Source organism: Macaca thibetana, chromosome 14, assembly GCF_024542745.1.
Source record: "Macaca thibetana thibetana isolate TM-01 chromosome 14, ASM2454274v1, whole genome shotgun sequence".
Classification (NCBI taxonomy): Eukaryota; Metazoa; Chordata; class Mammalia; order Primates; family Cercopithecidae; genus Macaca; species Macaca thibetana.
The window spans coordinates 108,947,965-108,975,718 of NC_065591.1; the positions used below are offsets into that span (position 1 = coordinate 108,947,965).

The following is a 27,754-nucleotide window of genomic DNA, read 5'->3' on the forward strand; positions in this document are numbered from 1 at the left end:
GCTGGAGTGCAGTGGCCGGATCTCAGCTCACTGCAAGCTCCGCCTCCCGGGTTCACGCCATTCTCCTGCCTCAGCCTCCCGAGTAGCTGGGACTACAGGCGCCTGCCACCTCGCCCGGCTAAGTTTTTGTATTTTTAGTAGAGACGGGGTTTCACCGTGTTAGCCAGGATGGTCTCGATCTCCTGACCTCGTGATCCGCCCGTCTCGGCCTCCCAAAGTGCTGGGATTACAGGCTTGAGCCACCGCGCCCAGCCAGAAAAACAAATCTTAAGCATTAAAAAAAAATTCAACCAACTAGCTCAGAAGAGGGGAGAAGGCCAAGGTTGAGAGAAGAGTCACAGCCTGTCAGGCAGATAGTTGGCCTCCGGCAGGAAGGCCATTTCCCTGAGCACTTGCAGAGGAAGACAGGGTGGTGGCAGGACTGGAGTGGCAGTGGCTCCCAAGGCTCTCTCCTCCAACACGCGCGTCTGCCATCTGCTCTGCAGTCCTGCCGCAGGATTCCCTAGTGAAGCAGCTCAGGCCTGGGGGAGCCGTGTGTATCCCAGCTGTGCCAGCAGCATCATACCAATCGTGGGGGCGGAGGTGAAGGAGCCAGGGGTTCATTCAAGTTGGCTTCTGATCAGGCATCTTGGGAATGGATGATGGAGGTAGCCGCTTTCAGGACAGGCATGTCCAGGGGCTCCTCCCAGCCTCTACCCCAAAGTCCTCTTCCCAAGTGACCCCAGTGACGTTTCCATTGAGATGCGCTCCTGGCTATGGCAGGCATTTTCTTAACTCATGTGTGGGTGGGGGTCCCCCATGTGTGGGGAACCTAGGCAACCGGCTTGGCCCAAGAGAGATGAGGATGGAGGCTACCCAAAGGGGGCACCAGTCCCCTGTCCAACACCTTCTCGCCAAAAGTTCCCGTTTGGCTGGAGGAAGCCCCTGTGGCTCTGACCAGACTTCTCTGGCAGCAATCCTCTGCCATCTGTATCTTAAGAAGGCCCTCACCCTCTTTGAGTGGAGTCAGAGGATGCCTCAGATTCCACATGTAAGCATCAGGGCTGCTTTCTCTCAAGAGCTCTCTAATTTTGGGAAAGAAGAGCCTGTCCCACACTGTCAGGCCCTGAGGTCAGCAGATCTGCTCCTCCTTCCCGTGCAGTAGGTCGTCTAGGTGCTGATGAGGGCAGTCCAGGGTGCTCTTGTTCTGAGACAGGCTCCAGTCCCCTTGCTCCAGCAAGTCTGGGACAAGGAGGTCAGAGGTGGTGGGAGGGCCCCTGCTCTCTGTTTCCACTTCGTCTGGATCCTTGCTGCTGCAAAGTGGCACTGATTCTAGCTCTGTCCCTTCCTCCTTGGCTTTCCGGCTCCGATGGGGCCAGTGGCAGGGTCCACTCCTACAAACTTGGTTGGAAGCCACATTCCTCTGGCTCAAATATACTTCCAGCATGTAGTAAACGGTCCAGAAGACGGTGAAACAGCCTACCAGCACCAGGGTCTGGGGTCGAGGCAAGCACCTACGTGAGGCACTGTTTCCCGAAACCTACAAGCTTTCTCAGCCCAGGACAATGAGCTCAGAAAGTCTTTTTCCTTCTAGGGACTGCCTTTTTCACACAAACTCTTTCCCCTGCCCCCTCCCCCGACAAGACCTGTCCTGTAAGAGTTAGGCTAGCAGGGTAGGAGCAATGCTATGAAACCACTGCTGGGACCCAGGTCTTCCCAGTCCTTCGCCACGCAGGTCACCCCGAGAAGCACACTAAGAACTCCATCCCCAAGACAGGACAGTCCCGTCTACCCGCAGCTTGAGTCTTGGCCCTAGTACCTTGAGGGTGTTGGGGGTGATGGTGTAACCATCTTCCTCAGGAATTTTCAGCCCCGGTGGGCAGGGCAGGGCGAAGTCATCGTGCAGGTATTTTCCACTCATGGCACTCTCTAGCAGCCTGTGGAGAAGAAAAGAGGATGCCCCACTGACTGTGGTGCCTATAGCATCTGCTCTCACCCATCTTCCCCTCTTACAGCTGAAGACAGGGAAGCCCCACAGCAGAAAGGAGAGGCCCAGACTGAGTTCCCAGCCCAGGGCTCCATCTCCTGGCTTGAGGCTGGAGCTGGGAAACACAGCCGGGGTTCAGAGGGCTATGGGCTCCCTAGGCGGCCCTTCCCCTGTGAGTGGCCTTCCATCTGACACATGCAGCTTTACCCACCTTTGTCTGTCCCTGATGTCTACTGGACTCCACACAGAGCCATATAGGGTCAGCTGCCATTGCCGGAGGATGCCCACCTGGAATGACTCATCCCCTAGGGCAGCAAGGGGCAGCTCGTGAGCCACGCCCCTCTGTCAGCCATGCCAAACAGCAGAGGCCCTGCCCACCCTGCCACCCAAAGGGGCTCAGGCCACATGGTCTGCTCTAGGAGCTGCCTCACTCTGTCCCACTGACCCCAGGATCTGCAGAAGGGCCTCACTGGGTGCCCCTAGGGATGGAAAAGGTGGAAAGGTTGTACTCCAAAGCAGAGTCTTGCTTTTCTCTCCCATATTTTGGGGGTTCAGCTGGGATTCTGCTTGGAGAAAATGTCTTTCTACCAAATTAAAGAAAGCTTTGAAAACCACTGGTCTAGTGAATACCTAACTTGACTGGAGGATGGGAGGGTTGAGCTCAATTTCCAGTCTATACGCTGACACTAAAGAGATTCAAAGTTCATGGACATTGTGGCCTTCACTTATGGTGACCTTCCACAAGTCACCTCAAACCTCTGGGCCAATTTTAAAAAAAATGGTGAAATGAGTCCTGCCCTTACCTGCCTACCGGGGCTGGCCGAAGGATGGTTATACATAAAAGGACTTGAAATGTGGTTTCAACAAGGACTTTTGTTGCTATTCGAGGAAAATGGGTGGGTCACTCCTCCAGGGAATATGAGAGGCAGTATAAATGAACAGTTTCACATAGCAATGCCCATTTCATGGATGGGGCACACTCTTGGCATCAACCCTCTTGGTCCAATGGCAACCCTATATATTGCACACGGGACACTTTCTGTGGGGACTCTGAGATGCAGAGGGACCAGATAACAAGCAGGAAAGGCAGGGCCTGGTGCGAGGGCACGAGGCTCACCGACATCCCTGACGACAAGCCTGTAGGTCCCTCGGGCTCTCTCCCCCCAGCATCGCACAGTGGAGAAGGTCCAGTCGTTGAAGCCGTTGGGATCCCTGAGGAAAGAACACAGCAGAAACAGGTGGAAGGCGTGGGCCAGAGAGCTGACCTTCCTCCAGCAACACTTTCTCCCTGTAGTAGCCATGGAAACTTGGGAGGGTGCCCCGAGGGGTTCTCAGGTGCCCCTTGCCCCTGGGGTCTCATGGAAGGAGGAACTTGTGTTAACGTGGTGTGGTGGAAAAAGCAAGCATGGAGTATGCACAGGCTTGGAATCCCATGGATCTAGGTTTATTCTTATTTTCTTGGGCACTTACTAGCTCCATGACTTGTTTCCTCTTTTTTTTTTCTTTTTTTTTTAGAGACAGGGTCTCACTCTGTTACAAGCTGGAGTGCAGTGGCATGATCACAGCTCACTGCAGCCTTGACTTCCTGGGCTCAAGTGATCCTCCCACCGCAGTCTCCTGAGCAGCTGGGACTATAGGCATATACCACCATGCTCGGCTAATCTTTAAATTCTTTGTAGAGACGGTCTCACTTTGTTGCCCAAGCTGGTCTTGAACTCCTGGCTTCAAGTGATTCTCCTGCCTTGACCTCCCTAAGTGCTGGGATTACCGGTGTGAGGCACCACGCCCGGCCAGTTTCCTCATTTGTAAAAAGAGGTTACAAAGTCTAATCTACAGGATTCTTAGAAGGATTAGAGAACGTGTATGTGAGGTGCAGGGCCTAGCACTTGAAGAAGGCATGTGATGAAAGGCTTCCAGCCGCCAGGGATAGCCAGTGCCACAGTAGTTTAGGACAGTGCCAGGATCCACTTCTCCCTTTTTTTTTTTTTTTTTTTGAGATGGAGTCTGGCTCTGTCAGTGCCAGCCTGGAGTGCAGTGGCGCGATCTCGGCTCACTGCAAGCTCCGCCTCCCGGGTTTACGCCATTCTCCTGCCTCAGCCTCCCGAGTAGCTGGGACTACAGGTGCCCGCCACCTCGCCCGGCTAGTTTTTTGTATTTTTTAGTAGAGACGGGGTTTCACCGTGTTAGCCAGGATGGTCTCGATCTCCTGACCTCGTGATCCGCCCGTCTCGGCCTCCCAAAGTGCTGGGATTACAGGCTTGAGCCACCGCGCCCGGCCCCATTTCTTTTCCTTGGAAAGGCCCTTGCTGAAAAGGTTGCTCAGGCCTTGGGCGGGTGTACGTACGAGTCCATGCTGCGGGGGGCGCCGATGAGGGACATCATGCCGCTGGGGCAGAACAACTTCAGTTCCAAGCTGCCGCGCCGGGGGTGAGTAATGGAGACTGTCACTGCCACATGCTCCAAGGTCTTCAGCCCGGACATCTCCAGGTCCATCCTGCTGACTGTGGAAAGTCAGGCTGGGCAGCTGGGAAACCAGCCCGCAACCACGCCTTCACTTCACCCCCACGTACACAAAGACACACGCTCACTGAAGCCACATACAAATGTCTACGGCAACCCTTACTGGGACCTCGCCTATACTAGTAAATAGAATGGAGTTGCTGCTCTCAAATTTACAACATAGCTTCAAGTCTAGTTGGGAAGACAGCACATACCCAAGACACAATGTAAGAATCCAGTAGAGCAACTTCAGTCATTCATACATCCAAAAAATTATTTACTGGATACCTCCTACATTTCAGGCACTGTACTAGATGCTGGGAATATAAAGATTCTTATCTTTAGGCATGGTCCCTGTCTTCTACCTGCAAGTGGAAAATGATATGGTATGGGAAACATACATAGTTGATAAGGGAAGAGAAATAAGTCTGATGGTTTTAGGCACACAGCAGTGAGATACGCTGAAGGAAATGAATACAGATTGGCAGAGAGGGTTGGTAGAGGGCATTGTTGGCAGTGGAAAAGGCATGAACAAAGATGGGTGAAAATGCACACATCTCACTGAAGACTATGCACAGTTAATTTTTAAAAAATGCTGGTGGATAAATTTCAATGAAATTATGTGAGTGAAAATAACCTCGAAAGAAGCATATAGCCGGGTGTGGTGGTGTGCACCTGTGGTCCCACTACCGGAGAGGGTGAGGTGGGAGGATCGCTTGAGCCTGGAAGGTGGAGGCTGCAGTGAGCCATGCTCATGCCACCACACTCCAGCCTGGGCAACAGAACAAGACTCTGTCTCAAAGAAAAAAAGAAAGAAAAATGACGTGTAGCACACAATTCCATTTACGTGATGGTAATTGAAGTAACATACCTGCAGAGATAGAGAACAGATAAATGGGTGCCAGGGGCCAAGGACAAGGGAGGGGATGGGTGTCGCCAGAAAGGGGTAACACAAAGGAGTCTTGTGATAATGGAATGGTTCCAGATCTTGTTTGTGGTGGTAGTTATGCAAGGCTACATGTGATAAAATTGCATACAGCTACACACGCGCATATATAAACATTGACAGCATGTATATCTGGTGAACTCTAAATAAATGCTGTGGATTGTACCAATGTCTATTTCTTGGTTTTGATATTATACTTTAATTGTGTGAAACATTAAGATTGGGAGAAGGGTGCATGGAACTTCCCTTGTACATTTCTTTGAAACCTCCTGTAAATCTACAATTATTAAAAAAAAAAAAACAAAAAAAAACAAAACTACTGAAGTGGAAGACTCAACTGGAGACTATTAAGAAATTAGGCCGTAATGAGAACGATTTTTTTTTTCTTTGTTTTGTTTTGAGACAGAGTCTCTCTCTGTCGCCAGGCTGGAGTGCAGTGGCATGATCTTGGCGGCTCACTGCAACCTGTCTTCTGGGTTCAAGCGATTCTCTTGCCTCAGCTTCCTAAGTAGCTGGGACTACAGGTGCTCACCACCACGGCCACCTAATTTTTGTATTTTTAGTAGAGATGGGGTTTCACCATGTTGGCCAGGATGGTCTCGATCTCTTGACCTCATGATCCACCTGCCTCAACCTCCCAAAGTGCTGGGATTACAGGCGTGAGTCACTACACCTGGCCGAGAACAATTCTTTTTAAGCACCCTTTCTTCCATTAATTTATTCCAGGCTAGGCCTGGTGGCTCACTCCTGTAATCCCAGCACTTTGGGGGCTGAGGCAGGAGGATCGCTTTAGCCTGGGAGACATCATCTTTACAAAAAATTTAAAAATTATCTGGATATAGTGGTAAGCACCTGTGGTCCCAGCTACTCAGGAGGTTGAGTGTGAGAGGATGGTTTGAGCCTGGAAGGCTGAGGCTGCAATGAACCGTGATTGTGCCTCTACACTCTAGCCTGGGCAACAGAATGAGATCCTGTCTCCAAAAAAAAAAAAAAAAAAAAATTACTCCAATATGCAAGGCAGAGTGCAATGCCTTCATTTTATAGACACAGTAGCTCAGAGGGGTATTGAAAGTAGGGACTGGATAACCTAGGGTGGGAAGGGCTTTAAAGATTTTTGTTTTAAATAAGCAACTAAGAGCTACTATAGATGACTGAGCAAGGACAGGGGTTTTTGTTTGTTTGTTTTTTGAGACGGAGTCTAGCTCTGTCACCCGGGCTGGAGTGCAGTGGCTAGATCCTTGGCTCACTGCAACCTCTGCCTCCTGGGTTCAAGTGAGTCTCCTGCCTCAGCCTCCCAAGTAGCTGGGATTACAGGCGCATGACACCATGCCCAGTTAATTTTTTGTAGTTTTCGTAGAGATGGGGTTTCACTGTGTTGGCCAGGCTGGTCTCGAACTCCTGACCTCAGGTGATCCACCTGCCTTGGCCTCCCAAAGTGCTGGGGTTGCAGGCACGAGCCACCATGCCCAGCCTCATTTTCTATAATTCCATCTGTCACCTCTTCAAAGCCAACGTCCCGTTTCTTTGAAAACAACCTCTCCCTTCCACTTTCCCCACTCTCTTCTTGACCCCCTCATTTTCCCACAACCCCTCAAGTTCCTTTCTCCTAACTGGCTGAGATTCCACGGCTCATCCAACATGTGTGTTTACATTCTCAAGCTCCCTTCGCTTTCTGTCCTTTCACAGCAATGTTTGACAAAAGTCAAACACTGGCTCAGCCTGATTATCCATCTTCTTGGCTGGACCTTTTTACTAGCACCTTTCCTACTACAAATGAAAAACAAACCCTTTCTCAACTCTTCACTTTCTTCCACCTACCACTGTTAAGAGTATGGGCTCTGGAGCCACCGGGCTTGGGTTCTAATCCCAGCTCTGCCACTTACTAGCTGGGAGAACTGTTTCCTCATCTGTAAAATGGGGCCAGTAACAGTACCTACTTCATAGGGTTGAGACAAGGATTAAATAGTTAATATACCTAACGCGTTCAGAATGGTACCTAGCTAATGTTAAGGCTACATATGCGTTAGACATTATTTATTTTCCTTTATTGTCAAAATTCTTGAGAAAACTGTTTAGATTCACTATGGCTACTTCTTACCTTCCCAATTGTCCCTGACATTTTTTTTCTATCAAAATAGTATGCAAGAATTTAAATGTACGTTGGCGCTAGCGTGCTTATAATGAAAAAACCAATTCCCTACCACCTGGGAGCTACTCCCCAGAAGCAAACTTTTTAAAATGGTTTTTAATTGTTTTCTTCTGGGATCTACTTTCGTGTTTCTAAACAGTAAGTGTTATGGATATTTCATGGCTTATCAATTTGAGACATTATGTATTGACTTTCAATTATGGCAGATGAGAATTTAACAAATCATGCCCACACCTTTTCCCCAATTGTCTTCACAAAATAATGACATCACAGTTTTTTTTTTTTTTTTTTTTTTTTTAGACAGAGTCTTGCTTTGTCGCCAGACTGGAGTGCAGTGGTATGATCTCAGCTCACGGCAACCTCTGCCTCCCAGGCTCAAGCCATACCCCCACCTCAGCCTCCCTAGTAGCTGGGAACTGTAAGTGTGCACCACCATGCCCAGCTAATTTCTGTATTTTTTTGCAGAGACAAGGTTTTGCCATGTTGGCGAGGCTGGTCTCGAACTCATGAGCTCAAGCGATCTGCCTGCCTCAGCCTCCCAAAGTGCTGGGATTAGAGGCATAAGCCACCGTGCCCGGCCGCCAGTTTCTTTGAGAAGCCTTCCCTTTCTTCCCTAGCAGCAGGAGACATCTCTGCTGTGCTCTCAAAGCACCTGTGTTGTCCCTGTTGCAGTGCCTACAACACTGCACTATGCCTGGAAACCTGGCTGTCTTCCCTACCAGGTTGGGAGCTTGTTGAAGGCAGGAACAGTGTCTTATCCCTAAGTCTCTAGAACTTAATACAGTGCCTGGGATGAAGTAGGCCTCGAGTATTAGTAGAATGAATAAGTCGATTGAGAGAGATTTCACAGAAAAAACCAAAAAGATTAAATTGCAAGGGAAAGGGTTGGGGAAGACCTGGGGAGAGGTGAGAGATATAAAGGGATGAAAAACTCTTGAGTTTCAAGTTTGGGGGCCTAGGGAATGGTGATGGCACTGACATAAATGGGAAAATCTTAGAAAGCAAGCCCAGCTTTTGAGAGGTGACAGTGAGATCTAAAATTTTGTACATGGTAAGTGTAATGCATTGATGCAACATCAACAGCACACAGTGATTTAGGAACAGAAAGATGATGGAAAATATTCATGGCATAGTTAGAGGAGAGCAGTGATGTGGCAGAGAAGGGGCTTACAGGAGAGAAATGACATGTTATGGAACAGAATAGAATCCCAAAAGGAAAAGAATCCCAAAAGGAGTGCTTGTCTGTGTTCGCAGTGTACATAGTGACACGCTACATACATTTACTTCTTAGTGTGGATGGGGACTTGGGTGGCAGTGCAAATGAGTACACTAGTACTCTCTCTACCAGAATTAAATGAGTCAATGCATTAAATGAGCTAATGCCGAGAACACTGCTTGGCACATAAAAAGCATCTTATTATTTGGCCTTTGGTAAATTGGAATGTTTTTCTTTTTTTTTTTTTTTTTTGAGATGGAGTCTTGCTCTGTCACCCAGGCTGGAGTGCAGTGACATGATCTCAGCTCACTGCAAGCTCCGCCTCCCGGGTTCACGCCATTCTCCTGCCTCAGCCTCCGGAAGTAGCTGGGACTAGAGGTGCCCATCACCACGCCCGGCTAATTTTTTGTATTTTTAGTAGAGACGGGGTTTCACTGTGTTAGTCAGGATGGTCTCGATTTCCTGACCTCGTGATCTGCCCACCTCGGCCTCCCAAAGTGCTGCAATTACATGCGTGAGCCACTGTGCCTGGACTATTTGCCCATAATCTTATGGAAGCTATGCTCTAGTTTCTTATCCTTTCCACTGGTGAAGGATCAGAATAAGACATTTAGGTTGAGGACTCATTTGTGGAGAAGTGGTAGCTAAGGTCATAAACACAGCTGCACTGTCGAGGAGGAGGATGTAGATTGAGGAAAGGGTCAGGAAACAAGCCTTAGAAGACGCTCACAGTTCAGGAGTACAAAACAAGTACCTCAGGCAGAGACGGCAGAGGAGAGCTATGCAGCCAAGAAGGCCACAGAAGCTACAGGAGGAGAGAGGTTGCAACAAAGGCCTCACTGATAGGGTCAGAGTGACAAGAATATTAAAAAGGATGAACCCTGAACCAACCCCTAAACCAGTGAGGAAAGGGGCACTCTGGGTAAGAAAGCAAGTCTTCAGTGGCAGAGGGAGTGTGTGAGAAAGGAGAGAAATTGCTTCAGTTCATGCATTTGAAAAGTTTCCTGGTTGGAGGCGGCAGGGACTTGCATTTGAAGGCAGAAGGGAAGAATCAGCCGAGAGGGAAATGTTGGTTAAAGAGGGAAGACCTGGAGAGGAGAAGAAACAGGACTCACTGCACAGGCAGAGGCTTAGCCAGTATCCTCAAGACTGCAGCAACAACAAAAGGAGAGATGCAAGTGGGAGTTCAGGCACCTTCTCATCACAGACTGAGCCCCACTCTCCCTCCTACCCTCAGGTAGAGACTTCAGACCAGTGTCAGATCTGAAAAACCCAAGGGGCCCCAATCCCCTCTCCCTCATCACCTCCTGTCAGTGGGGAGAGATAAAGATCTGTCTGGCTTTTTAGCAGCACTTCTCAATATGGCAGCCCATAGCCACACATGACTATCTAAATTAAAATGAAGTATAATAAAACTAAAATTTAGCTCCTTAGTCATATTAGCCTTATTATTATTATTATTATTATTTGAGATGGAGTCTTACTCTGTCATCCAGGCTGGAATGCAATGGCGCAATCTCAGCTCACTGCAACCTCTGCCTCCCAGGTTCAAGCGATTCCCCTGCCTCAGCCTCTTGAATAGCTGGGACTACAGGCATGTGCCACCATGCCTGGCTAATTGTTTGGTTTTTTTTTTTGAGACAGAGTCTCGCTCTGTTGCCCAGGCTGGAGTGCAGTGGCACGATCTCGGCTCACTGCGAGCTCCGCCTCCCGGGTTCACACCATTCTCCTGACTCAGCCTCCCAAGTAGCTGGGACTGCAGACGCCCATCACCACACCGGGCTAATTTTTTGCATTTTTAGTAGAGACGGGATTTCATTGTGTTAGCCAGGATGGTCTCGATCTCCTGACCTCGTGAACCACCCGCCTCAGCTTCCCAGAGTGTTGGGATTACAGGCGTGAGCCACCGGGCCCAGCCAATTTTTGTATTTTTTTTTTTTAATAGAGTTGGGGTTTCACCAGGTTGGCCAGGCCGGTCTTGAACTCCTGACCTCAAGTGATCCGTGCCCCTCTTGGCCTCCCAAAGTGCTGGGAGTATAGGCTGGGTATGAGCTACCACACCTAGCCTATTATTATTTTTGAGACAAGGTCTTGCTCTGTCACCCAGTATGGAGGGTGAAGTAGTGCAACCATGGCTTACTGCAGCCTTGACATCCTGGGCTCAAGCAATCCTTCCGCCTCAGCCTCCCAGGAGGCATGCACCACCACACCCGGCTAATTTTATTTTTTGTAGAGATAAGGTCTCACTGTGTTGTTCAGCCTGGTCTTGAACTCATGAGAGTAAACAATGCTCCTGCCTTGTCTTCCCAAAGGGATTACAGGTGTGAGCCACCATGCCTGGCCAACCGGTCATGTTTTAAATGTTCAATAGACTCAGATGGCTAGTGACCACTGAACTGAGCAGCATGGACATAGAACAATTCCATCATTGCAGAAAACTCTTTGGGACAATGCTACTCTAGAGTCTTAGAGGTATTTCACCTCCTCTTCTATCTCAGGGATGTTCAGCTCCCTCTGCTTTATAAAAAGTTCACTCTCCAGCCCCCAGACACTGAATCAACCAGGTCCTGGCGGAAAACAACCATAACTTGGCTGCCAAAGGGGTTAACTGACTGCCTGGGACTGAGCTGCTCAACTCTCTTTTTTTTTTTTTTTTTTTTGAGAAGGAGTCTCACTCTGTCACCCAGGCTGGAGTACAGTGGCGCAATCTCGCTATCTCAGCTCACTGCAACCTCCGCCTCCCGGGTTCAAGTGATTCTCCTGCCTCAGCCTCCCAAGTAGCTGGGATTACAGGCACCCGCCACCACACCCAGCTAATTTTGTATTTTTAGTGGAGATGGGGTTTCACCATGTTGGTCAGGCTGGTCTCAAACTCCTGACCTCAGGTGATCCGCCCACCTCGGCCTCCCAAAGTTCCCAAAGTGCTAGGATTACAGGCATGAGTCCGGGTACCTGGCTTAACTCTCATTTTAACTGGACTTATTTCCTTCAACCTCCAAGCAAGCCCACAAACTTATTCGTTCTGTTTTGTCTGCTCAGAGGAAAATGTGGTCGTGTTGGAGGAGAAGACAACTTCACTGGCTCTGAAAAGCCAATGAAAATAGTACTTTGCAAAAAGTTGTGAATAACTCTGCATGTCAAAATTACTCAAGGCAAAAATAAAAAAAAACAAAAAAAACAAAAAAAACTCCCCCAGGGAGCTGGGGGGAGGGAAAACTCTAGTAAAACTTTTGCTTGCTGCCCTTCCAATAGGTAAAGGGCTCCATTAGCCAAACTCCCTAAATTTTCCCCTCCCTTCTCTTAATCCTGCTTTCTCCACTAGGCCACCTCCCACTCTTCTCCACCCAGGCAATCTGCCCTTCTTTCTCTTACTTTTTAGTGACAAGCAAGCAGTTGCCAGATGCCTCAATGCCTAGGGTAGACATTCCGTGGCAACGTCCCCTGGTCAGCTGGAAGCAGAGGATGACGAAGCTGGGGAGAACATATTACTCTTTGAAGTCACTGCCCTCATTTGACAGATGCGACGGGAAATAGCCGTGGATGGAAGGTGCAGTTGAAGGCACACTATCTCTAAGACACGCAAGCGCAAAGCCAGGGGGTTCCAAACGAACTGCATTCCTGGAAATGTGTCTGAACTTCTCTGACTTGGCTGATGCCTTACGCCCTTTCCAAGATAACATTCCTTTTACGGGAAATGAAGTGACTGGCCTGGGGTTTCATTCCACGTGGAGGGAAATTGGGCAAGTGCTGGACGTGGTTAGGAGAGAGGAAACTCAATTCTTCTCAGTGAAACCTCCACCCGAGGGAAGCTACCCCTCAGCCTCCCTTCTGAGTAACCTTCTCTGGCCATCCCTTCTCCTGCCATGGCTCTCGATTGATCACTAGGAGGACAGAAAAAGTGAAGACAGTTCTGGTTTGGGCACCAGGCATAGCATGCTTCCTCTGCAAAAAGTAGCGAATGACTCACGGAAAAAGAATCCCCCAAGGAGCTGGGGGCAGGGAAAACGCTGGCAAATGTGCAGACAGGGCATCCTCTAGCACAAGCATCCTGATCCAGCCACACTCTCCTCTAGCGAGGGCGTCCACCTCTTCGCTCAACATAAAACCAGGTCGCTGGCTTAGAGGATACACCCTCTTCAGACAGTCCTGGTTCACCCTGGGCACCACGGAGGCGGAGGCAGAGGATGGGTCACTAAAGCCTAGGAGACTTCTACAGACCCTCTGTCCATCCCCAGCAGACCGCATCTGACTCTATTAGGTAAGCCTAAGAATCAAAGGAAGAAATGCCAAACTCCTTTACTTCATCCGGACACCAAAGGACTGACCAGAGTTCTCTGGCAAGATCTTAGCATGGAAGTCACAGGAGCTTCTCTGAGCTCTCGCCCCGGTCTCACCTCACTTCCCCAAGCCCTAGTCCCATGCCTCCCACCCGCCTTCCTCCTCAGTTGCTCTGCTGCTCCTTTTCACTACTAGGAACCCAGGAGAAAGGTCTTGTTTAAGCAGCCGGGGCAGCCAACTCAGAAGCAGTAACATGTCCTAAAATGGTCAAAGAAAACTCCACAGGTTTGGCCGGAGCTCAGCTCCGAAAGGGGGTAGAATCTGGCAGGGAGGACGAGTTTAACTTCCTTGTCACCCAGCCCCAAACCTCAGGCCTAAGATTAACCCACTTTGTGCTGATTACTTACCATTCCACAGAACCTCCAGGGAACGGGGGGACTGCGGAATCGCCTTGTTTTCTTTTAACATGGGACTGACGTAGGATGCTAAGTAAGGGACAGATGTCCAGATCTATGAAAGGAAAGGAGGGGATGGCAAATCAACAAACAAGAATGATCACACCCACATTCTCACAAACACACACGCCCTTGTCAATACGATCTTGAAGGTTTAGCTGTCTTTATTTTTCCACTCATCACCTTCCTTCAGAACCTCGGCTCCTTCTTGCTTGCTGGAATGCTATGTACAGCCCCTAGTTAAGGAACCAGAGGAAATGGCTGTGTCCAGGGTGGAGGAGGGGAACCAGAGCATCCTGAGTCCCATGCATACTCAGGTCCCATTTACTCTATTAGTAGTTTGGAAACTTCAGTGATAGCACTGAGCCTGCTTTCTCATTTGTAAAATGGGTATCAGCTGGGATGAGGGTTGAAGTGGTTAAATCAATGAACTGAACGAATATTTACTAGGCACCTATGATATCCCAGGCAACGTTTGGGGCATTCAGCCCCGACCCTTGGTCCCTCCACACAGGACACCCTGCCCTGCCAACACCTGTTCACCTTGGCTGCATTCACGAGCCTCCAAGCATTGAGCAGGCCGAAACCGTGCTGGTGGCTATGGCTGAAGCCTGCCTCGTTGGTGACCCACTCCGCACGGCGATCCTCGTACTGAAAGGACAGAGGTCCTGGTTAGTCTCTTGCATTGCCAGTGTAGTCTCAACAATCTAACTCTGGTTTCCCTGCTTGCTCTGCCGGCTGATCCCGTCCATGCTCTCCCACTGTGGCTACTGGGAATGGATTCCCCAAGGGAAGCTGGGACAAAAGGTCAAAGCCCATGATGTCACCACCCCAGTGGCTTGCTTCCAGAGAGGGGCCAGGAGGCACAGCCAGAGCTCTCCTTTGCAGATAAAATGAGTTTAGGCCGGTGGTCTTTGTGGGGCCCCCACACCTGTTCTTTACATGTGCCACTCTGAAAGGGACTCTGAAAGAGACTTAGTATCTAACACTTGGGACATTGAGAATCTAAAGCCAATGGACAGCCAAACTCTGGAGCAGCCTGGACCAGGCCACTTGTCTACCTGCTGGTATCTCACCCGGGTGGCGGTGAAGACAATGATGTGCTGGACGTCACGCCACGTGAGGCAGGGCCGCACCTGCAGCATTAAGGCTATCATGCCAGCTGCCAGAGGCGCTGCAGCTGAGGTCCCCGTGTGGCCCTCAGTGCAGCCAGTGCCCTTCTGAAGGTCCCAGTCAGTGGTCACCTGGAAGTAGAATGGGAAAAGGAAGCGGGTTAGAGACTGAGTTTAAGCTGGGGACAGTGGTGTGCACCTAGAGTGCCAGCTACTTGGGAGGCCCAGGCAGGAGGATTGCTTGAGCACTGGAGTTCAAGGTTATAGTGAGCTCTGACTGTGCCACTGCACTCCAGCCTAGGTGACTGAGTGAGAACCCATCTCTAAAAAATAAAAAAATAATAATTTTTTAAAAAGAAGCTAGAGACTGTGTTCAAAGTTGTTATGGGGGGAAGGTACAGGGCTGGTCCTCAGAACAGGTCTCTCAGGTGGACCCTTCCCTCCGCTACAGCTGAATCTTTGACTAGAGAGGGACCCAGTAGTAGGGCAGGTCCTGGCCTCCTAGCAGAATGTCTGGAGAACAGAGACAAAGATAATAAAAGCTACTTTTGAGGGTGTGGTTGTTGGGAAAAGGAGGTAGAGATAGGAAAGGGCTCCCATCCAGTGCAGATAAGGGTTTCCCAACTCTTTTTTTTTTTTTTTTTTTCCCTTGAGACAGGGTCTCCCTTTGTCACCCAGGCTGGAGTACAGTGGTAAGATCATAGCTCACTGCAGCCTTGAACTCCTGGGTTCCAGCGAGCCTCCTGCTTCAGCTTCGCAGGTAGCTGGGACTACAGGCGTGTACCACTGCACCCCACTAATATTTTTATTTTCTGTAGAAACAGCATCTCGCTATGTTGCCCAGGCTGGTCTCGAACTCTTGGCCTCAAGCAATCTTCCTGCCTTGGCCTCCCAAAGTGTTGGGATTATAGGCATGAGCCACTATGCGGGGGGGCCTCCCGATTTTTGCTCCTAATATTCTTGCTCCCATTCCTAAATTCTCTATCCCATCTCCCAACTCCAAACCCTTCAACCCCCACAACCAAGCTAGACAGAGGAAGTGGCCAGGGGAGCTACTGGGCCCAGCTGGAGCTGGGACAACACTGATGGCACTATTCGAGGAAATCCAGTTTGGCATCTCCATGACAGGGGCTGGAATGATGTCGGCATGAACACGGGGAGTATGTTCCAGCAAGAAGACTGTGTCCTTGCCCACCCCAGAGCCCTGCATGGACTCAGTGTCTATAAGGCCCACCTGCCCGGCTCTACAGCTCTCAATAGGACAAGCTGCCTCACTGCTCTGGGCCAGATGCCATGAAACCCCTTCTCTCCATGTGGTTCTGAGGTGGGGAGTGAGAATGGGGCAAGGGGAGGCAGTGTCTGCCTGGCATCAAGCTCTTTTTGGGCTGTCATCAACCTTGGAGCCTCAGAGGGTTTAGCTGAGGCGGGCCCTGCCTAAATCTGCTCCACTCCATGGCACTTGGATCTTTGGCCCATGGTGTCAGTGCTAACACCAGAGAATTTCTTTCTTCTAAACTTCTCTTCTGGGTCAGATACCAGGGTGGCGACTTCTGCCAAGAGCTGCCCTTTCTCCACTGTACTCACTGCTTCCCTCCCAGCTGTTAGAGCAGCTGCCAAGAGATGTAATTTTCACCCAGCCATGGCGCACTCCCAGAAAAAAAGGGAAAAGCACTCTCCAAGTGGTAGTCTCAATGAGAGTGGGAGCCTGGTTTATGCAAGGGAGCGGGTTGATTTTTTTCCCTGTTAAGGAAACAGCCTTGCAGTGAGAGTCTGAAGTGCGGCTGTGAAGCCCACGAACTTGCCTGTGGTGGCAGGAGCCACAGGCAGGCATTGAAAAGTCCAGAGAAGCTTCGCTTCCCTAGGGAGCCAAATGGTGGGAAGCATATGCCCCCAGCCTCTGCCCTCAGAAAGACAGCTCCACCCAGCTGCCCTGGTCATTGACTAGAAACTGGCAACAAGGAGTTTCCATGGCAAGGACATTCCAAAGATGGGAACTCTGCTAAACACACTGTCTTTTCATTTCTGGGCAAATTACAGCTCAGATGGAAGAGGGTGGTGAGGGTGAGAAGCTGAGGTGAGTTAAGATGAGAAAGGCCAGGTACAGCAGAACAAGAGTGACATTATGTTGTAGAACCTTCTCAGGTCCCTGGCCTGAGCAGGGTGAGCTAGCTTCCCTAGAGTTCTGCTAGAGGGTGGAGCGTGGTATGTTCCTGTTCTTCCTCCTAACCCAGCCTGGCCTGCAGTGGGTGCCCTCTGTGCACACAGCCCAACCTCTCTTCCCTCTCTAGTCCACTCCCTTTTCTCTTCTCCCTTGGGCTAGTGGGAGGCGGTAGTAGGGGTCAACTGGCACAGAGCCTTGGAACATTATGTTGACCAGAAGTCATTTATTGGCATAACAAAATTTTAGTTTTGGAAAATAAATTGGACCCAGCAGGAAGACAAAGCAGCCTAGTTCCCAATGGCCCCAGAGAGACCTCCCCACTCAGCCACTGGAGAAATCTGACACCACCTGGCTCCAGCCCAGCTCCTGCCTAGAGCCTCCTACGCCCACATTACATGGTTGTGGGCAGCAGGGACAGGCAGGGAGCTCTAGGATAATGGTCTAGAGGCCTGGCTTAAACCTGCTGGGATGACGCTAAGCCCAGTTGGGTGTAGGTGATCATCTTCAAATTCTTTAAATGGGTTCCACAGGTTAGAGAACCTCCACGACCCTGCTCCAATCTCATTCGCTATGGCTCCAATTTTAGCTCCAGAGAAAGAGCTCTCTCTGGTGTTGACATGAGACACTCCCCAACTCTTCTTCCCACACATCCCCTAAAAACCACCACCAGACTAGCACTACTCCTGAAGACGCACATGACCAGAACTCAGGATTCACCTAAGGGCTGAAGGGCAATGGAATGATGAGTTTTTTTTAAGTCCACAGAAATTAGCAAAAGCTCAAATTTTACCAAAGGAAGACATTGCAAAGAAGTTGTTTGTGCATTTCCTTGAGTGTGAAAAAGGTGTTTAATCCATGTGACACTTAGTTTCTTTTTTTCTTTTGAGAAGGAGTCTTGTTCTGTCAGCCAGGCTGGAGTACAGTGGTGCGATCTCGGCTCACTGTAACCGCCTCCTTGTTTCAAGTGGTTCTCCTGCCTCAGCCTCCCGAGTAGCTGGGATCACAGGCACACACCACCACACCTGGCTAATTTTTGTATTTTTAGTAGAGACAGGGTTTCGCCATGTTGGCCAGCTGGTCTTGAACTTCTGACCTCAAGTGATCCACCCGCCTCAGCCTCCCAAAGTGCTGGGATTACAGGAGTGAGCCACCGTGTTTGGCCCCATGTGACACTTAGTTTCACATGGGGAACAGTGTGTATATTTGTCCTAAATCCAAATTTCTAAGATAAAAGCATTCCCAAGAAGTATTCAGAGTCCCCGGGTCTGCTCCTCCAAGGGTGGCATGCCTTAAGAGATCTAGCTCTGTGGGGGAAGAGGAGCCTGAGTGTTGGGGCCGGGAAGCAGGGAACAGTAAGAAGCGCTGTGATGCCCGAGACGTGAAGTCTTGTGGGAAAGGGGCAGGCCATGGAGGGCCCGGGAGGCACTCACAATGCTCCGAAGCATCTTGTCCCCACCACTGAAGGTGACTGCCAGCATGGAGGCACATTCTTCTGCATAGAAAGGCATGTGTCCCTCCTCATCCACAGCTCCTGGGGACAGAGGAGGGAAATGAGAGCTGAGATGAAGAGGGGATCCCGTGGCAGGGGCTTGCTAATGTCAGTTATCTTGGAGTTATCATCCTGGAGGGCTGTCCTGAGTTTGAAACATGATCTGAGCGGCCCACATCCCTCAGAGTGGTCCTGATCCTCTTCTAAACAGGCAGTCTCAAGTGGCAGAGGGCATTCTGTGCCGCAATACCATTCTTTCAACAGGCTCTGGGGTACAACTGGAAGCCTTCTACCTTTATACCCACTTATTCATTCACATGCTCACTGTTTTCAACATTCATTACCCATCTACTGTGGGTCACACCCTGTGCCAGGCATCAGGGCCATATGGAAAAGGCCGCAGTCCTGGTCTCAAGGAGCCTAGAGTCAGGTAGAAGTCAGGTAAGGAAATAAACGCAGTTGGGGTGGCAAATGCTAACTGGGAGCACAGGCAAAGGGCACTTAATTTAGGCCCGTGGGCAGTCAGGGGAGGCCTCCAGCAGGTGGAAGGTGGCCCACAGAAAGACAGGCCACAGCAGAGGCCTAACCAGCTGTGGTGGGGTGGAGGCAGCTTGGTGGTCTCCAGATGATGGCTTGAAGGTGTTCCCAGAGTATGTTGACATCTAAGGAAGTCCCAAGGTCCTCTGCAAGCAAGGCTAGTCCTATCTGAGCCCAAAGAGATTATTGTGCTCACACAATAACCTAACCTAACCCTAACCCTCACCCTCACCCTCACCCTCACCCTCACCCTCACCCTCACCCTCGCCCTCACCCTCGCCCTAACCCTAACCCTTAGACACACACAGAAGCTGGGACAAGACGTGTGATGCCCTAAGCATCCGGTGACTCACACACAGGAGCACAGAAACACTGGGAGGCTACCTATGGTGACCGTGTAGATGGAGTTGGCGTAGCCATCGTAGTTGCAGTTGTCGTTGTGTTGGCCTCCGTTGCCACTGGCTACCACAAAGATACTCCCAAAGCCCTGGCGACCAGCAATCACTCCGTGTTGTAGGGCAGCCTGAGGAGCCAAAACATCAGGGTGTCAGTTGAGGAACCCACAGAAAGACCTCCACCTACTACATCAGTCACCCTCTCCATCCCTTCTAGAAACAAAAGGAAAAAAGTTTAAAGGGCACTGGGGTGGGGAAAAGACTGGAAGATGGACCCTGGATGTGAGGAGGGAGCTAGGAGTTGGCCCAGGATGTGGGGCAGCTGTGAGTTGAATGATGACTGATGGACGCCCTCCACTTATCAGAGGACAGGGTGGGGCCGGGCATGGGAGCTGAGGACAAGATGAAAGGGAGACAATCTCAAAGTACTGTTCCCTTTCCCTCTCTAGGAACAAAAGTCCCCCAGGCTTCCTGCCCCGACGTTCGGTGTTCTCTTCCTGAAAGGAGACTGCGCATGGAGGTGGAGTGGGAAGATGGCTCAGCTTGCAGCAGGTCTTCTGGGACTGAATGAAGAGCGCATCCTGCCTCTCAGTCTCCGTGCAGGCCAGTTACCTTTCCAAGCTGATGGGGGCCATCCACTGTCTTCCCATCATCATCTGGTCCCCAGCTGTTGAGAAATAAATACCTAGAGGGGACAGCCAGAGCCAGGCTATGGCTACCCACCCAGCGCTTCCCAGTCTCAGCTGGCTACCCTTTGACCTGCGGCTCTTAACTCCTCCCAAGGGTTCCACTTAAAGGCTTCTGTGATTAAAAGGCACAGGGTTCAAAGGTCCATCCCCTCTCCAACGTAGAAAGCAGAAGTGTGCTAAGGCTCTTCTTTTCCTTGTGAATGTCCCCATAGCCCATAGTGGCAGAGGGGGACAGAGGTCACTCTTCTCCTGATCTAGGGATCAGAGACATGTAGATTTTTTTTTTTTTTTTTTTTTTCCTGAGACGGAGTCTTGCTCTGTCGCCCAGGCTGAAGTGCAGTGGCACGATTTTGGCTCACTGCCACCTCTGCCTCCCAGGTTCAAGCGATTCTCCTGCCTCAGCCTCTGGAATAGCTGGGATTACACGTGCCTGCCACCACGCCTGGCTAATTTTTGTATTTTTAGTAGAGACGGGGTTTCACCATGTTGGTCAGGCTGGTCTTGAACTCCTGATCTCAAGCAATCCACCCGCCTCAGCCTCCCAAAGTGCTGGGATTACAGGCGTGAGCCACCGCGCCTGGCCCAACTCGTGGGGTAGAAGGCAGAGCACCCATGAACTTCTGTGGAAGTTCCTGGTTATCAGGCTGAGGAGTTCTCTATTCTGTCTCTATCAGGAAGTGTACCCTGTGGATGATGTCATGGATTTAAGGGAGGTATGCTGGGGGAGGAAGAGGTGCCATCAATGCTATGGGGGCCCCCAACCCCATTTCCTTCTTGTCCAGTCCGGCACAGCCATGCCCTGAAGGTGCAGGGCATTGATGTGGGGTGGGGGATTGGTGTTGGGCATTCAGCTGGCCTGTGGTTGGAGAGGAAAGCCCGCTTTCTTGCAGAGGCCTTAGGAGTTTAGAAAACAAATAAATGTGCACAGGCCAGGACTTCTCATGTGGCAACCTGATTACGGCGGTGGCAGGGGCTTAAGGTTGAGAGCCCAGTGGCTGGGAATCTAGAGAAATGAAGGCAATGGATGTATTAGCTGAACCCAATGAGGAGACCCCTGCTCTGGCTGAGTCAGCCCACTTGGTTGGGCTTTCATTGGCAGATTTGTCCCAGGTGCTCCAGACTCTTGCTCTGATGTGCAGCTCTGCCTCACCTGCAGCTGTAGATGTCATTGATCTGATAGTGCTTGTTGAACGCCACTGCCTCCATGCTGTCTGTGAGAGGTCCATCCAGTACCCGGATACCTAGGCAATGAAGGCCACAGCAGCTCCTCACTAATGCTGGTCTTCTAGCTGGGGAACTGGGAGGTGGGGAGCCATATGTGGGAGATTTATTTTTCCCTACATGCTGTTTGTACATTTTGCAATTTTTTTTTTTTTTTTTTTTCCTTGAGACAAAGTTTCACTCTGTCGCCCAGACTGGAGTGCAGTGGCATGATCTCGGCTCACTGCAGCCTCCACCACCCGGGTTCAAGCGATTCTCCTGCTTCAGCCTCCCAAGTAGCTGGGACTACAGGCGCATGCCACCATGCCCAGCTACGTTTTGTATTTTTAGTAGAGATGTGGTTTCACCATATTGGTCAGGCTGGTCTCGAACTCCTGACCTCAGGTGATCTGCCTGCCTTGGCCTCCCAAAGTGCCAGAATTACAGGTATGATCCCTGTGGCCACCGCGCCCAGCCCATTTTGCATTTTTACACCTTGTATATGTATTACTTGTACCCCCACCAAAAATATATAGAGAGAGAAAGAGACAAAGTCTGGCTCTGTCACCCAGGCTGCAGTGCTGTGGCACTTTCAGAGAAGGAACTTGGACAGGGTTTCTGGCTCCCCCGTAGTCTCATTTATGGAGAGCTACTGCCCTCTGCTGGAGTATAAGAGGAATACAGTTAGTCAATTCAGTCTGTAGGTTCCCAAGCTCTCCTAATAAGGAGTTATGGTGAGGGTTTCCCCATTCATTCCCTTCACCTTCGGCCTTAATGGACAGAGGTTGAGTGTGAAAGAACCACAGAACCAGCTCCAGGGAGGAATAGGGCTGCTCAGCCCTCCCAAAAGGATAGAGAGCAGCCCATGACCATCAGTGTGACTGGAAGCTGGAGAGCTGGGAAACGCAAGGGCTGCCCCCATAGACGTATCGGATCATAGAGAAAGAACCAACAAGAAGGCACTTTGTAATTTATGGAACTACAAATAGAAAAACATGTTTGAAACACCACTGCACTGAAAAATAAATGAGCTGATATGTCCTACAGACACCTATGATAAACTCACCCTTGCTCTATGCTATGTGTGTCAGCTGGGCTATGGGATAGAGAAGTTTCAGAGTAGGAAGGGGTGCAGGAAATGAAGACTGTGGTCACAGGAGCAGCCTACCAAGGCTAGGCTGGAGGCACAAATTACCTGCGATGCGGCTCCCATAGGCCACGCCCACGGCACAGAAGCTGTTGTTGGGCACAGCCGCGATCTCTCCTGCACATCGCGTGCCATGGTGGTTGCCATTCTCCACGTCCGGGTGGGGCATGGGGTCAGGGTCATTAGAGTTGAGGTCATAGCTACCCTCAGGGCTCTGAAATATTTCGGAGGTGACATGTGGTCATTCACTGGTTAGAGGGGGGTCAGGTCCTGGGATTCAGGGAGAGAAAGGAAATGGGAGTTTGGGACTCGAAGCTAGGGCAATAAGCTCATTTCTTTGTTTTTGTTTCTGAGATGGAGTCTCACTCCGTTACCCAGGCTGGAGTGCAGTGGCACAATCTCAGCTCACTGCAACCTCTGCCTCCCGGGTTCAAGCAATTCTTCCACCTCAGCCTCTCGAGTAGCTGGGACTACAGGTGAGCACCAACACGCTTGGCTAATTTTTGTATTTTTAGTAGAGACGGGGTTTCACCATCTTGGCCAGGCTGGTCTCAAACTCCTGACCTTGTGATCCGCCCACCTTGGCTTCCCAAAGTGCTGGGATTACAGGCGTGAGCCACCATGCCCGGACCCAATAAGCCCATTTCTATCTGCAAACCACACTGGCTAAAATATATGAGCAAAGGACACTGGGGCAAAACTGAGAAGTGCCACAGCTCCCAGCAAACTTCTCTTGCCCATTATGCGAAGGTGCCTACAGCTCCATGGCTTGGGAAACCTGGAATAAAAGGCAGGTAGGGCTCCCTAGAGGCCACGCTTCAGAGAGAGGAAGGTACTCGGATTTCCAACAAGAGGGAAGTTGCCTGCAGGGGCCACTCCTCACTCCTCAGAAAAGGACTAGAACTGGAAGCAGGATTGCTCTCCCTTAGAGTTAGAGCCACCTGCTGTGCCTTGACTACCAGTCTGGAATGCTGGCTCGGGAAAAGGAGAGGATGAACCCCATCTCACCTCCCAGGCTCCTTTATTTGGCCCAAAGACCTCTAGAAAAAGGGCCAAGACTGAGGCAACACCAAGAAGGAGGTAAGACGTGGTGGGTGAGGGGCCACTCACATAGTTGGGTGCAATATCCTGGATGGTGTGTTCCACTCCATCATCCACTACCACCACTGTCACCCCTCGCCCAGTCACATTGCGCTCCCACACACCCGTCACGTTGATGTCCCTGCCCGGGCTCCGTCGGTTATTCTGTAAGACAGACAGGGTGGGAATCCAGTGACACACAGCCCAGCCCAGAGGGAGACGAAGTTATAGCTAGCAACCCCTTTTCACCCTTGGCCTCCACCAAAGAGCCAGACAGAGATTGCAGGCCAATAGGTCAGGTGGGAACAGAGCCAAGAAGGGGCAGGTGAGAGCTCTGCCACAGCCTTGGATTCCAGGAAAGTTTGCCATCAGTCATGGGGGATTCGGGGTGAAATGGAGGCTAGGGTGAAGGGTTGGATGACACGCTTCTTTTTTTTTGTTTTTTGAGATGGAGTCTCACTCTCTCGCCTAGGCTGGAGTGCCGAGGCGTGATCTCAGCTCATTGCAAGCTCCAACTCCCGGATTCACACCATTTGCCCGCCTCAGCCTCCCGAGTAGCTGGGACTACAGGCGCCCGACACCACACCCGGCTAATTTTTTTGTATTTTTAGTAGAGACGGGGTTTCACCGTGTTAGCCAGGATGGTCTTGATCTCCTGACCTCGTGATCCACCCGCTTCGGCCTCCCAAAGTGCTGGGATTACAGGCGTGAGCCACCGCGCCCGGCCGGATGATACACTTCTTATGACAATGGTAGTATCGTATCACTTATGTCATAGCGTTTACTATGTGTCAGGCACTGTTCCAAGTGCTACACATGTATGCATTCACTTACCCTAACCATAACTCTATGAGGTGGGCACTACTACAGTCTCACTTTACAGATGGGGAAGCTGAGGCACAGAGGTTAAGCAGCTTGCCCAAATGCACATGCTAGTAAGTGGCGCAGCTGGACCTTGAGCCCAGGCAGCCTGGGGGCACCATCTGTGCCCTGAGTACTGCAGAACACCGGCTTCTAGAAGACAGTAGGAGGGAGGGAGAGCTGAGGGAGATACCACAGAGCCGGGAAATGGTCCCTCAGGCGAAGGATGGAGGCGACTGAAGAGCGATATAGTCAAAAGCCCACTAAAGAACTGGACTGGAACCTACCCACCTGAAACCGCACACTGTAGAACTGGACTCACCAGGTGCCACTGCTGTGGGTACTTGGGGTCATTGAAGTGGACGCTGCGTTTGGCCCGCCTTAGCAGCCTCTGCTCTGAGTGCCAGCGCACAGCTTCATGCCCAGCCAACACAGCCTCCACCTGCTGCCGGATGGCCTCCACCTCCAGGGCCGGCCTGTGCCCAGCAGGCTGGACAAAGAGATAGTGCCCTTGAAGCTCTCCGATGCGTCCAGCATTCACCAGCCCTGCTGCCTGGGCCAAGGCATCCGCCTGCTGCTCCAGAGTCTCTTCCTCCCCGTCACCTTTCAGGCTTTCCAGGTGCACAGCCCAGCTCGGCCCCCCTGGGCCCTGGCCATCAGGCCCACCTGTCCCTGCCAGGCCCATGACCCAGGGAACCACTAAGAAGAGCCCAGTTAATTCCAGCCAGAGGCAGGTGGGCAGGCCCAGGGGGGCATCCAAGTGTGGCACTTTCTGCCTCCCCTTCGGCATCAGAGCAGCAGACTGCAGACAGAGAAAAAGGATGTGGAAGAGATTAAAGAGTTGGTAACTGCAGGAATCTGAGAGGGAGATGCTGAGCCATCCACGCGTTCCCCCTGGAAGTCCCCAAGCCATGCCTTTTAAATTATGAAACATCTGATCCTCTCTTTCTGTTCACATTTATCCCTGACCAGCAGGGATAAGCCCCCAGGTGGAGTGTGGACCAGCACTAACGCCAGCGGATGGCCTCCCACAGCAAGACAGCCAATCCTCACGACACCAGCTAATCCAGCAGGAGGTCCGGTTGCCCACAGGCACTGCACCCGTCCCCTGTTGCCACCCACGGGGCTCAAAGCACACATCGCTCCCACAAACTACTGGCTGCATTCGTGACTGTTCTTTAGGACAGACAACCTCCTCACCCCTACATTTAGAGGGGACATAAATCTTTCCCTAGCTGCCTCCTCAGTCCAGTTGTCCTCAAGGCTAATTCCCCATAACAGGGCCCCGTGCCCACCTGGACTCTACATGAGGTTGAGCTCCTGGTCTGGCTAACCACGCCACACTCATGTTGTGCAAATGGAGAAAAGGCATCACTTTCACCGTGAGTAGTGTTGACTCAGCAAAGGCTACAGACCTGTGGGGCCCAAGAACAGAAGAAACAGCGTCCCACCAATCCCAGTGCGACCAGCAAAGGTTAGATCAACTCCAGGACCAGGGACCAGAGAAACTTAGTTGTCATTTTCAAAGATCTAAAACTGGTCATAGACTGGCGCAGAACTGGTACGGTGAGGCCAAATCAGTATAACACCCAGAAACCCCACTTCCTGTGCTATCATGCCACCCTCTTTTCATTTTTTTCCCTAGAGGCCTAGCAAAAAACTGTTACCAAAATGCCTCCCGAAAGAGTAGGTAATAACGTCCTAGAAGTCCAGGTGGTAGTGAACTTCCTGATTTGTCTACCTCAGAAGGATATCAGGGAAAGTGAAAGGAGGGAGGAGGCCGGGGCGAAACAGGGGGAAGCCAGAGAGTGCAAACAAAACAGAACAGGCACCAAGGACAAGCAGGCAACCAGGAGAGAAGGAATGACGAGGGAACCTCACTAAGCAGCTACCCCTGTGCTGAGCTCAGGAGGCTGGCTTCAAGGAGAGGACTCAGGCTCCAGACTGGGCCTCCAATTGCCTGGGTTTGACAGAACCAGGGAATTGGTCTTAGGAGCCCTCAAAGAAAAAAAGAGCCAAGTAAGAACTGGGGGACAGACAAATGGGGTGACAAGACGTGTGTGTACCTACGGTGGCTAGGCTTCTTCAAAAGCCTTTGTTCTCCACTGAGTCCACCCTGGGGCAGGGCTTAGTACTCAGACACACACCCAAGCAGCTCTACGTCAAAGCATTCCAGAAAAATGGGAATTTTACTGAAAGACTTCCTGGAAAGGGAAAGGAGAACTTATGCCACCTCTCCTTTCCCTCTAAAAATCTTCATACTATATTTCTTCCTCTCTTTTTCTCTTAGGTTTCCAGGTGTATTCCCTCTCAATCCCTCCCTGCCCCGGGAGCCTCAATTCTCCCAAGATATTTAGGTGTCTGCAAACTCTACTAAGTAAACAAACAAACAAACAAACAAACAAAACCCTTGTTAGCCAGACAGTGGCCCCTCTAGGCAGGCTCCTTCAGACTCAGAGGATCCCACCACAGATGTCCGGAAGAAAGAGAAGCATGAGCTCCTTCTGTCTCCCAGTGGCAGAGCAGCATTTTTATCCCCCAGGCTTCCGGGAAAGGAACCTTAAATGCCCTCTGAAAGCAGGTCTCAACCTCTCCCAAGGGCTAGGCCTCTCTTTACAGCTCTTAGTTGACAAGGAAGAAGAGAATGGGCAGCCCAGAGTCCAAGATCCTGCTCCCAAGTGACTGTCCTCGCTGTTCTACACCCGGCTCCTAGAAGCCAGCTTGGGTACAGGATCAGTTTCCCGATTCCCCCTCCATCGGCCTCGATCGCTCCGTGCAATGTGCCCCCTCTCCTCATTAGCACCCACATTATCCTGGAATCCTGGACCCTGGGGCCCCATCTTCCTGGGGTCCCCCACGTCAGGACCTCAGGCACCCTCTGTGCAGCTCCCTCATCCTCAGACGCCGGTTCCCCCCACTTCTGGGCCCCCCTGACTTCCCAGGTCCAGCCCCACACCTAGTTCCCAACTCACCGGCCCGGCCGCAGCTGCCGCCGCCTCCCTGCGGAAACTCGCGGCTTCCCGGGAGCCGGAGGAGCAGTGACAGCAGCATCACTTCCGCCCGCGGCGCAGCCAATCAGCGCGGCGCCTGCGGCCCAGCGACCCCACGGGCCCCAGCAACCGGCGCCCGGGGTCCGGCTCCAGCGGGCGGCCTCCGCAGGCAGGGGCCGTGCGGGCGCTGGGGGCCGAAACCGCGGGCTCCGCCTCCCCGAATCCTCGGGGCATCTTCCACATAGTCCCTCTTCAGAAGGTTCTCCTTCATGGCGTCCTCTGTAAAGGGCATTTCTGTTCCGACCTTTAAAATCCCCTAGTTGCTTTTCTCCCTCTGACCGCCATGGCCCCGACTGTCCCTGTAATCTTTCCAGAGGGGATCCTGCCCCGCCAGGTCGCCTTCCTTCTCGCAGTCGGCTCTCCCTTCTTCCCTGCGCCCCGGGAGAGTCCACCTGTATCTCAGGGGTCTCCTGCAGCATCCCCGTGCCCCGGCGGCGCCAGCTCTCGCCGCCAGAGGGCGCCGTCGGGGGCGGCGCGGCGCCACCGCGGCCTCTCCTCTCGCGGCCGGAGGCTCGCCCCCTCCG

The 27,754-nt window shown here is 51.4% G+C and overlaps 1 protein-coding gene across 4 annotated transcripts; it reads right to left on the reverse strand.

Annotated features, from left to right (window-relative positions):
- Positions 1–1,047: 1,047 nt before the first annotated feature.
- On the reverse strand, positions 1,048–27,743 carry PCSK7 (proprotein convertase subtilisin/kexin type 7). Of its 4 annotated transcripts, none has more exons than XM_050758989.1 (18): positions 27,153–27,219; positions 26,251–26,384; positions 25,476–25,595; positions 24,503–24,982; positions 23,350–23,484; positions 22,288–22,453; positions 21,043–21,133; positions 19,816–19,870; positions 19,193–19,331; positions 18,213–18,313; positions 14,586–14,753; positions 14,053–14,160; positions 13,462–13,564; positions 4,311–4,467; positions 3,084–3,178; positions 2,178–2,271; positions 1,799–1,916; positions 1,048–1,474 (listed from the first exon to the last, which is right to left on the reverse strand). In XM_050758989.1, exons 4-18 carry the CDS (start codon positions 24,968–24,970, stop codon positions 1,112–1,114), a joined length of 2,361 nt encoding a protein of 786 aa, XP_050614946.1. In that variant the 5' UTR covers positions 24,971–24,982; positions 25,476–25,595; positions 26,251–26,384; positions 27,153–27,219; the 3' UTR covers positions 1,048–1,111. The 4 variants fall into 4 exon arrangements, with proteins under 4 accessions (XP_050614946.1, XP_050614945.1, XP_050614944.1 ...); XM_050758988.1 differs by having other exon boundaries at positions 26,247–26,384; XM_050758987.1 differs by lacking the exon at positions 26,251–26,384 and having other exon boundaries at positions 27,153–27,743.
- Positions 27,744–27,754: the final 11 nt, after the last annotated feature.

Excerpts from the sequence above, each read along its gene's own strand:
- PCSK7 (XM_050758987.1), bottom strand. The coding sequence starts at position 24,970 with ATGCCGAAGGGGAGGCAGAAAGTGCCACACTTGGATGCCCCCCTGGGC. Across the intron at positions 19,871-21,042 it reads AATGACATCTACAGCTGCAG|CTGGGGACCAGATGATGATG; the intron begins GTGAGGCAGAGC and ends ATTTCTCAACAG. Across the intron at positions 1,475-1,798 it reads TCACCCCCAACACCCTCAAG|ACCCTGGTGCTGGTAGGCTG; the intron begins GTACTAGGGCCA and ends CCTCGACCCCAG.